Genomic DNA, 11,344 nt, shown 5'->3' with positions numbered 1-11,344 from the left:
TATATAACACAATGTTCTACAATTAAATGAACGTTTGCAGTCCCTTCATGCTACACACATTACTGTTTCTACACAACTGTCTGAAACTGTAGGACAACTGATGGTTCCTAACCTACAAAGAGTAAGTGCTGTTTTCAGGAGAGGTCAGTCCAGAAGATATTTTAAGCATTATAAATGACCAGACAACCTTTGAGTTTGAGTTGATGATTGAGATCTAACATAAAGAATTTGTCATTTGTAAATAAAATCAGCATATCTTGTTAAAGTATTATCAAATGACATGGTCTGAAGTATAAGTTAGAACAGCTAACATTCTGCATCAACACTTCTTTTCCTGAAAGCGTGTATGTGGTCAGTTTGAGGAACAGGATAAGCAACTACAAACAGCCCGCCTCTTTATGTAGAAAGCAGCCTTACTGAAGCACAGTTCATTGTGGACATTGCAGAGCTTCAGTCACACTCACCATGAAGAACTTTACCTTGATAACAGCTTTAAGTCTCTGCAGCTTCAGTGAGTACTGGCATTGAATTACATTTATAACTTTGGTAGCTCTAACTAACCAGGACTGAAAGTATTGAGTTATGTAAGAGTTATTGTTCATGTTCTTTTTGTCTCAGGCTGGATCTCTGTCTCAGGTTCTGAGTCTCAGACTGTGGAGGCTCAGGTTGGTGAAGAAGTCAGACTGCTGAGTACCAACATGTCCAAATATGACTCTGCGACATTCTGGGTCAAACTGGTCAACGGAACCAAGGCCAGCTGTATCACTGTTATGATCAGAGCTGATGACGAAGTTAAACACTGCGACGGATTTCGAAAAGGAAAATATGAAATGACATCCAACATCTCCACTGTCTTTCTCAGGATCAAACATGTGGATTTATCTGACTCTGGACTGTATCTCTATGGATGTTACGAAAGTGGACGTCCGAATTTCAATGTGATACATTTACATGTTAAAGGTAAGGTCATTCTAAAGTCTTCCTACTGGTACCCTTTCTTTGTTTTTGTTTTTTTCACAATTATCTTCTAACAACAAAGACAACATAGTGACAATTTAAAGACTAAATGTATCCTTATTTCTTTAGGAGGCAGCGATCAGCCACATAATGACGTGGACAGCAAGTGTGAAAGTAAGATTCTCCTAAAGATTTCCTTTATTGTGTTGTCAGTCATTTCCAGTTAAACTATTTAGCTAAATTAAGTTTCTAATGTTGAGTCTAATATCATTATCTTTCTATGTAGACTCTGATGGAATAGCACATCAGAGTGTGACGAGTGTGATCCTGGGCAGTGTGACTGGTTTCCTTGTAATGGTCATCACTGGTCTGATTGTTACAGTCAGGAAACTTCAGACAGGTACTCTTATTTTTGGCTGATTGTTTTTATCCATATCCTGTTTATCCATGCGTTAAGTCTAAATGTAATAATATCAGAGTTTAAAGAAAAGGACTGTCAGTTAACTGATTCGATGTATTGTCTCTGTCATTCAGCTGCCAATGAGGAACAGAGACCACAACAGCGTGAGGTGAATCACCTTTTATTGTTTACTGTTGTATATGATAAATGTTTTCATATGTTAAAGATGGTAGCATCGGGTGCCCGGTTAGCCCAGTCACCGGAGCTGGCGACCCATATACAGAGTTGCTGCAGCGGCCCGGGCTCGAATCTGACCTGTGGCCCTTTTCTGCATGTCATCCCCTCTCTCTCCACTCACCTTTCCTGTCTACTTACAGCTGTCTCTATCAATCAAGCCAAAAAAAGAACTTTAACAAAAAAAAGAAACAAAATGGTAGAATCATAAAAGTAGTTTTTCTCACACACTCAGCTGTTTGCCTTGTGTTAACTGTGTGTACTCTTTACAGAATCTGGACTCTGATGACCTGAAGGATGCAGCCCTGAGTTTGTATTCAACAACAATAAGAAACAGGAGGCCTGAGTCAGAGAGACAAGTGGAGACTCGTGTTATTTATGCTGCCAGCAGATAGACTCAGAGTGGTTCAGAGGAACTGATGCTTTATCATATTAATCTGCTACTGTGTTCTTTTGTGGTTGGGTGGGAGGAGTTACCATTTTCTTATTGAGAGGAAAATAAAATAACATTTGACTTTTTATAAGTGCTTTTACTCTCATGACTTGCTAATTTTATCTGACTTTGCTGACTGTCCAGATCGACAATAGATAGATGGAAGCCTGCAGCAGTGGAGGAGTGAGTGAGGTACACACACAGTGTGGTCTGAGCTCAACTGAGGTGGAAACCACGTGGGTCTGTTCGATCAATGCAAATAAAGTCTGAAATGAAGCAGTGAATAGTGTGGAACTGGATATTTTAACTGCGATGTCAATGTGGTACATGCCTGAATGTGTGTGTGTGTGTGTGTGTGTGTGTGTGTGTGTGTGTGTGTAGTATATTGTATATTGTATATATACAGTTTCAATGTGTGGCTAAAGGAGCACATTTTCAGGCAGTCTCTAGAAGACATTCATAGTGCTGTCAGTTGTTCACACATTAGTTGACAGAAAGAGTTGTGTGCACAATGAAAAAGAGAGAAGGAGAAGTTCGAACCTGGGTTCCTTTCTCACCTCCACCCTGCTGACCAATCAGAACCTGACCTGGGTGTGAATGTCCGATCTGTCGAACATTTGACTTTTTAAAAGTGCTTTTACTCTCATGTCTTGCTCTATCTCTTGCTCTCTGTGTTGCTAATTTTATCTGACTTTGGTGACTGTCCAGATAGACAATAGATAATGGAAGTCTGTGGTCTGTTCCATCAAAGCTCTGTGCAAATAAAGTCTGAAATGAAGCAGTGAATAGTGTGGAACTGGATATTTTAACTGCGATGTCAATGTGTTACATGCCTGAATTTAAATACAATGCATTTTAAAAAGATTGGTGGTTGTATTAATTAATATATATGTCACCTACAGGCCCTTTGTTGTACTTTGTACTGGGGTGACAAACAGCCCTGTTTATATCAGGCAGATATCTGTATCTGTATCTTTACACATTGCAAAGACTCACACTCCTCTATCAAACTTGTGAAAGTATATCTGAAGCACAGTGATACTTGGACAGCCTCATATGAAACCATCCACTCTACAGGCTGCACATGTTTAAGACAGATCACAGAGGACGGAGGGTGCCATATTGTTTTAATATGTTGTATGCTTCTTCCTGACAGAGTTGTGACATTAACGAACAAACCAAATCTACTGAACGGCTCTTAAACAAGAACGATGGAAACCGAGTCGTTCTTTTTTTTATATCGCTGTGTTTCACACAGCATACACACACAAGCTCCTCCTTTGCTAATCCACTGAGTGAGACGGACAACAGGTACAAGGGGAGAAGTGCAGCAGACTACATGTGGGGTGCTTATTTGATATGCAAATATCGCATGACGTCACCTGAGCTGTGCACACTGCCTTCACGTGAGCCTCAGTAGTCAGTAGACAAAAGAAAGTCAAATGCAGCCGCATCTGGGTGCACTTTTGTGAAAAGTGTAATATTTGCCTCATTACTCAGATAACCCACCAATAGAATATACAGTATATTGGTGGGATGAATACGTTTGAATGATTCTGATCTAAATCTTACCCTATCATTCCTCCCAGTGATTATTTACCGGATAAAATGAGTTACCCCCAGGCTTGCTTCTTAAAAATAAATAAATATATTTGAACAGCTTTCACAAGATCCTTTCCCTCCCTTCAGAGAGCTGTAAATCCCATCTCTACTGACAGTCAAGTTGTAGTTCACATGCTTGTGTCTTTAGACTCATATATGGTAAATGTAGTGAATACTTGGAGGGAATAGAGTAAAAGGTATAAGTATTAGTTATTAGGCATCAGTATTAGGCAACAGTAAGTATATTTTTGGGCTAAGTGGATCTCATCATGATGATGGTACCTGTATATGTATGTATATGAAATATTTTTATTTAAGACTTTGACCTTGTCCATTGACGTAATAAGATATTCCTTTGTTGATCTCCCGTACTAGAAATTCAAATCAGACACAGCAACATAGGAGGATGTAGTGCAAGTACAGAAGTTCAAAGCACAATAAAGAATCACAAAATAATAAAAAATACAAATATTATAAAGATATAATAGAAAATATAAGACTATAATGAAAAATGGAATTTGACAGTTTGTTGGAGTCATTGGAGGTAACACACTGCGAGTTAAGCTGCGCTCATTGGCAGCGCAGTGTGGACTCGTCTGTAGCAGGAAACAGTGATCCAGATAGATAACAGATAAATGGAGGCCTGCAGCAGTGGAGGAGTGAGTGAGGTACACGTCACCAGTACAGTGTGGTCTGAGCACATCTGAGGTTTAAACCATGTGGTCTGTTCCATCAAAGTTTTGTGCGAATAAAGTCTCAAATGAAGCAGCAAATAGTGTTTTTTTAGCCAAACATCAGTGTGCAAACTGGATATTTTAACTGTGATGTCAATGTGTTACATGTCTGAATTTAAAATACAATGTATTTTAAAAAGATTGGTGGTTGTATTAATGAATATAAATATATATGCCACCTACATGCCCATGCACATGTACTGGGGTGACAAACAGCACAGTCTATTTCAGGGAGATATCTGTATCTGTATCTTTACACATCTGAAAGACTGACGCTCCTCTATCAAACGTGTGAAACTATATCTGAAGCACAGTGATACTTGCTACTTGTGATACTAGTGGTACAGTGAGACAGCCTCATATGAAACCATCCACTCTACAGGCTGCACATGTTTAAGACAGATCACAGAGGACGGAGGGGCGCCATATTGTTTCAATGTGTTGTATGCCTCTGCCTGACAGTCAAGTTGTTGTTCACATGCTTGTCTGTTGAGACTCATGTATGGTATATGTGGTGAATATATGTATGTTGAATATGTGGGATTTGAAATGGATGTTATCATAATGATATTACCTTTATGATTTCAGTCAATATACATTTTCTAGCTGTATGGACTATCATTGACCATGGGTAGACAAACTGCCACATGCGGCTCCTTAGTCCCTCTCCAGTGGCACCCTGTGACTTCCACAAAAATTATATGGAAATTAATAATTATTTTTTCCCACAATCCACAATTGTAAAAGTGTGTAGCTATTACACACTAAATAAAAAAAAACATTTCCTAAACTAAAAAGTGCATCATACATTAAGTCCTGACCTGGTACCTTTTGGGGTGGCACGAGTGGGGCACTGACATATTCAGGGGTGGCATGAAGCATGTGTAAATTTTCTAGGCATTCCATATTTATGCAATTCCAGTACTGTTTATGGACGTCACTGTGTCAATATACAAATGCACTAGGCAAAAGAGAACACATTCATACCACATGCAAAAAAAAAAGTGTGGGATTTGCAAAAGGTGGGCAAGGCTGCAAAAGGGAGACCAATAGAACTAATTTCCATTCAGATATCTTAAGGTCAGAGGTCAAGGGAGTACTTTGAAAATGACAATGCCAGTTTTCCACTGCTATTTAGCCCCCTTGCTGTCATCATAAAGGGTGGCTGTGGCTCAAGGCGGTTATTTGAGCAAGATACTGAACTCCAAATTGCTCCTGATGCCATATATTAGTGTATGACTGTGTGAATGCTTAGTTTCTGTTCTGGTGAGAAGTTGGCACCTTGCATGGCAGCCACTGCCATCAGTGTATGAATGTGCATGAATGGGGTGAATGTGGCATGTAGTGTACAGTGCATTGAGTGGTTGAAAGACTATAAAGGCGCTATATAAGTACAGTCAGGGACGGCTGGTATATATGGGCTAACAGGGCTAAGCCCCCCCTATCTTTTACAGTAAAGTTAAAAAACTATTATTAAAAACATTAGAACATATTGTTTTGAATTTTGGTAGAACCTAGAGCAGCAACAGCACCAAAAAGTGACAGAAAAAACCCAGGATATATATCTTGGGTTTTTTCCTGTGAATGGGCTAAATACAGTAGTGTAAACTTCCATTCACTTTTGATTGACAGGTGTCGTGACACGCCCCCTTCATATGCTGCCCATTTGGGCTAAATTCATTCAACCCAAAGGCTAACCTTCAACCAATCACAGCGCAGTAGCTACAGTACAGTGACCTTCAACCAATAACAGCGCAGTAGCAACAGTACAGTGACCTTCGACCAATCACAGCGCAGTAGCTACAGTACAATCACAGCGCAGTAGCTATAGTACAGTGAGGCCAGTTCGTAGTATGGCGGGCGTTAGCATGAACATGAACGAGGTGGATTATTTACTTTCTAATCAATTTTCTTTAAAGTCTTTGGAGGAAACATTGGAAGTACAGAGATTGGGGACACATCATCAAAATGATGTTCAAATAACACAAAAGAACAAACGACAAAATCGTAATTTTGTGTTACGTGGTTTCAGCTAACGGACTGGTTAACGACAAGTGTAGCTAGGAATTAACTTTTCTGTTTCCCATGTTTGTTTTTTGGAGGAGACACTGCTTGGACCCAACAAGGAACTGATATTTATCCAACAAAATTAGGAAACATGAAAGCAGCACGAGCCATATCAGAAATAGTGTAAAGCTGTCATTGCTGGGTAAAGTGAACATCCTTAGCTAAAGTACCACGTAAGACAACCGGTAAGAAACAGGCATTCACTATCACGGATTGTGGACTGCATACATTTGTGGGGGACTGAGCTCGCCCGCGGGGTCCGATTAATCTCCCACTTCACCCAGCAGCAACCAGTTCTCTTTTTTAGACAGTCAATCAGCCGATCACCTGTCAAACACACAGGTTGCGAAGTACACGTCTAAGACCACAGATTCTCTCAAAACGAGACAGGGCCTGGAGAATTTTTTGTGCTTCATATCTGAACTGCTGACCAAAGATGACAATCAGCCACATCCAGATGCGGACACAGCTGCAGCCGCTGTAACGCCGCGCAGGATGTGGCGCTCTGATAATGTCTCAGTAGCCGCACAGTGCGCTTTGAGAAAGCCAGGCACTTGTTGTCTTTGCATGTGAACATTACCCAATGATCTGCATGGAGAAACTGAAAGGTGAGCTGATGGTGAGGTACAGCAGTGTGGAGTTTGACATGGTGATTAACCTGTTTGCATCACAGAAAGGCCGTCGATGTGAGCGGCGTTTTAAATAAGGTATGCCCAAGCTCTGAAACAACTCTCTTCTACAAATAATTATTTTTGCTTTTTGCTATTTTGCTTTCTGGTACATGGTGTTAAAATTGTTGCTGGTACTTTTCTATAATGTTGTAGTGCAATTGGCATGTGCTGATGTGTACAGAGAAGAGAGAGAGAGAGAGAGAGAGAGAGAGAGAGAGAGAGAGATTTTTGGCATCAGGTCATTCTTTTGGGTATGTCTCCCCAGTGTTGCCGTAGAGCCCTTACTATAACAAAATATACAATGTTGTTGCTGTAACTTGATGCTACAGTTGCTGCTGTTGCTGTTGTGTGGCGTATTGATGAGTGTAATGCATTTGTTAGCCCACCCACCCAAAATCTCCACCAGCCGTCACTGAGTACAGTCCTTTTACCATTTACCATAACTATGACATGGTTGATACCAGTGGGTGTGTTAGGTCATCTAGGTTCATATGATAAGAGTGTCTTCACTCAAGCTTTAAACTAAAGCTACAGCTTCTACAAGACAGTGCAGAGTGGAAGACGTAAAGAAAATGGGGAGTAACTGAAACTCTGAAATCAGCCTGTGCAGACCACCTCTGTACTAAAACAAAAAGATCCTGCCTGAGCAAAAAGGTTTACACAACTGTAGGACAACTTATAGCGTCTGTATGAGTGCTTCTTTAGCAGAGGTCATCCTAGAAAATATTTTAAGCATTATAAATGAACAGGCAACCTGAGCTGAGCTGATGATTGATCTATTCTATGGTCAGGATCTTTATTTCAGGAATCTTACATAAAGGATTGGATGTGTCATTACATAATATCAATGTCTGTTATTAAAGTACTGTCAAATGGTCTGAAGTATAACTTAGAACAGCTAACATTCTGCATCAACACTTCTTTTCCTGAAAGCGTGTATGTGGTCAGTTTGAGTAACAGGATAAGCAACTACAAACAGCCCGCCTCTTTATGTAGAAAGCAGCCTTACTGAAGCACAGTTCATTGTGGACATTGCAGAGCTTCAGTCACACTCACCATGAAGAACTTTACCTTGATAACAGCTTTAAGTCTCTGCAGCTTCAGTGAGTACTGGCATTGAATTACATTTATAACTTTGGTAGCTCTAACTAACCAGGACTGAAAGTATTGAGTTATGTAAGAGTTATTGTTCATGTTCTTTTTGTCTCATTGAAAGTAAATCTTGTGTGTTTCAGGCTGGATCTCTGTCTCAGGTTCTGAGTCTCAGACTGTGGAGGCTCAGGTTGGTGATACAGTCAGACTGCTGAGTACCAACATGTCCAAAGGTGGCTCTGCGATATTCTGGGTCAAACTGGTCAACGGTACAAAGGCCAGCTGTATCACTGTTATGATCAGAGCTGATGACGAAGTTAAACACTGCAACGGATTTCAAAAAGGAAAATATGAAATGATATCCAACATCTCCACTGTCTTTCTCAGGATCAAACATGTGGATTTATCTGACTCTGGACTGTATCTCTGTGGATGTTACGAAAGTGGACATCCGAATTTCAGTGTGATAAATTTGCATGTTAAAGGTAAGTAAAGTCTTTCTTCTGGTAACCATTCTTTGTTCAGATTCTCACAATTATCTTCTAACAACACAGGCAACATAGTGACAATTTAAAGACTGACAAACTGTTATGAGGAAAATCTGCCAAAATAATATCAAGACTAAAGGTATCCTTATTTCTTTAGGAGGCAGCGATGAGCCACATGATGACGTGGACAACAAGTGTGAAAGTAAGATTCTCCTAAATATTTCTTTCATTGTGCAGATTATCAAATGTTTGAAGGTGAAACAGTTTTAGCCAGCTCTCAAGTCTCTAAAGGGGAAATAGCGTCTAACTTAATGTTATTTTTTGTAGAAGAGTCTGATGGAATAGCAAAGCTGGTGATTGTCGTCCTGGGCAGTCTGACTGTTGTCCTTGTAATGGTCATCATTGGTCTGGTTGTCAAAAACAGGAAACTTCAGACAGGTACTTTTTGTCAGTGCTACTGTCTCTATCTTACATATATTTCTTGTTGTTTAAAGTTGTGTCAGTATGATTGAAAAATGACAATGATCAATGAACTGACCAGATGTTTTGTTTCTGTCACTTAGCTGATAAAGAAGAACAGAATCCAGAGCAAAGAGAGGTGAATCCAATTTTAACATTTACTCGCCAGAGCTATATTGACTCGGCTAACATTAACTTGTCCCTGACATATTGGTGTATTCATATATATAAGTGCATATTTGTATTGAATAAGTAACAAGAAAATGCAGTAAAGAAATGACAAAATGATGTTTGAGGTACAGTTCAAACAGTGCCTCCATGTTGTAGTTTGTCCATTAGAGAGCACTATCAAGTTTATTTTTAAACTTTGTCACAATCCTTTAAAGAACAAACGTAAGGACATCTTATCAGGAATGTATGGGTCACACTTTACAACACGGTACACAACATTGTGTGTGGTTACTAAGGAACGAGTGAGGAAAGACCTGATAATTAATGAATTGTTAAGAAGTAGTTAGTGAATAACTCCAAATGGAGGACTATATAGTAGATAGAGATGATTTTCTAGAGAACTGACTGGGGAGATTATTTTATGTCCCCTCAAGTAAAGTGATACATTATAGGAAGTATGCTACATAATATAGTCCATTCATCCATCCATTTCATCTATTTACCCGTGGTCGGGTTGCCGTGGCAGCAGATTAAGCAGGGGGCTCCAGACGTCCCTCTCCCCAGCAATGTTTTCTAGTTCATAATATACATAATATAGTATATATAGCTATGTAGTCCTGGGTTTGGAGTATTTCAGTAAGTGTTTATGAGGGATTAAGGATGTTCTTGACGTGTACCGTGTTGTAAAGTCTTACAATCGTACGTATTTAGAAATTAATATTGACAAAATATCAATATTGGTATCAGCCTCTTGAGTCCAGTATCCATCTGGCTATATTGGATTAATTAAAATAATGTCAATCCACCACATTCAGACTGTAAATACTCTTTTCACAGAATGCAGACTCTGACCTGAACTACGCAGCAGTGGCATTTCGACCAAAGGCAAACAGAAGACAGCCGGAGCCAAATGTTATTTATGCTGCCACCAGATAGACTGAGGAGGCAACTGGAACTGATGCTGTATCATATGAATGTGCTTTAGAGCTGTTGAATGCCTTGTTCCTAACAGCAATAACCACATGTGAAAATTGCAATAATGATCTGATGTTCATTCATTTGCAAGCAGTTTCATGCTTCAATTCTCAACATTTCATTTATTTTCATTTCTTGTCAGTGCTTAGCAGAAATATAAAGGACTGATGTTTTAGGAGGAGGAGCCAGTAAGGACATTGATATTTGTCCAATCTGTTATAGTGAGTTTGATGGAGGTCGTCAGCGGTGGAGGAGCGAGTGAGGTAAACATCACTTGTTTGTCAGGAAGAGACAGTACAGCGTGGTCGGAGAATAACTGAGGTGAAAACCATGAGGGCCGTTAGATCAAAGCTTTCTAATAATAGAAGCAGTGAATACGGGCTGACTTCCCAAAAAGGCTTTGAAAAACCATACAGTCCATTAGTGTGAGAAATGTAACCGATTTCATAGAATCCCTATCATATGCTAAAAGTCTGAATCAAAAACAAAATGTCTGACTATTAGAAGTGTCTGTATCATTGGTGAGGCATGAACCACAGGAAGATTGACGTTCACCTCTCTGCAACCCCTTCCCTCACAAGGTCATAAAAACAGCATAGAGAACTACCACACTGTCTATACTGTATAAAGGAGTAATGAAGGAATATACTGTGACATTTTCTGGCTTATGCATATAAATGTATTACTCTTCATCCTCACACATGCATCACAAAATCATCAATCAGCATTTTACTGCCATTATCTGTTCTGCAAATCAACACATTGAGGTGATAACTGTATTCAAAATCCTGTGTCATGTCATGTTTAAATAAAGGTTTTGATTTGGAGTCTGTCTATTCTTATTATTACTGCCTGTTATCAAAGTAGATATATGCTGTATGGGAGTTAAACCTGCTGTTGTTTCGTTGTGTCTTAATGACGTGCAGCCTGGAGCAAAGTGTTTCAGTTGTTTTTGATGAGGCTGTGTGAGTGTCACACTGCTTCTGGCATCTTCTGTTCAGTTGATATTCATTGTCAAATGAGGTAACATAATGGTGACTGAACTTAAGTCCCACTGATGG

At 39.6% G+C, this 11,344-nt stretch overlaps 1 protein-coding gene across 1 annotated transcript; it reads left to right on the top strand.

The window, feature by feature from the left end:
* Nucleotides 1–8,052: 8,052 nt before the first annotated feature.
* Nucleotides 8,053–11,110, top strand: LOC127349564 (uncharacterized). Its single transcript, XM_051375425.1, has 6 exons — nt 8,053–8,201; nt 8,334–8,675; nt 8,836–8,880; nt 9,006–9,116; nt 9,242–9,276; nt 10,146–11,110. Exons 1-6 carry the CDS (start codon nt 8,156–8,158, stop codon nt 10,242–10,244), a joined length of 678 nt encoding a protein of 225 aa, XP_051231385.1. The 5' UTR covers nt 8,053–8,155; the 3' UTR covers nt 10,245–11,110.
* The last annotated feature ends 234 nt before the right edge of the window (nt 11,111–11,344 follow it).

Source organism: Dicentrarchus labrax, unplaced genomic scaffold, assembly GCF_905237075.1.
Source record: "Dicentrarchus labrax unplaced genomic scaffold, dlabrax2021, whole genome shotgun sequence".
Lineage (NCBI taxonomy): Eukaryota > Metazoa > Chordata > Actinopteri > Moronidae > Dicentrarchus > Dicentrarchus labrax.
Note: the sequence above shows the minus strand (reverse complement) of the source record. Positions and strands in the feature narration are given on the sequence as shown.

Coding starts and splice junctions, on each gene's coding strand:
- LOC127349564 (XM_051375425.1), top strand. CDS start 8,156: ATGAAGAACTTTACCTTGATAACAGCTTTAAGTCTCTGCAGCTTCA. Junction 8,676..8,835: donor GATAAATTTGCATGTTAAAG/GTAAGTAAAGTC, acceptor TTATTTCTTTAG/GAGGCAGCGATGAGCCACAT. Junction 8,881..9,005: donor CGTGGACAACAAGTGTGAAA/GTAAGATTCTCC, acceptor TATTTTTTGTAG/AAGAGTCTGATGGAATAGCA.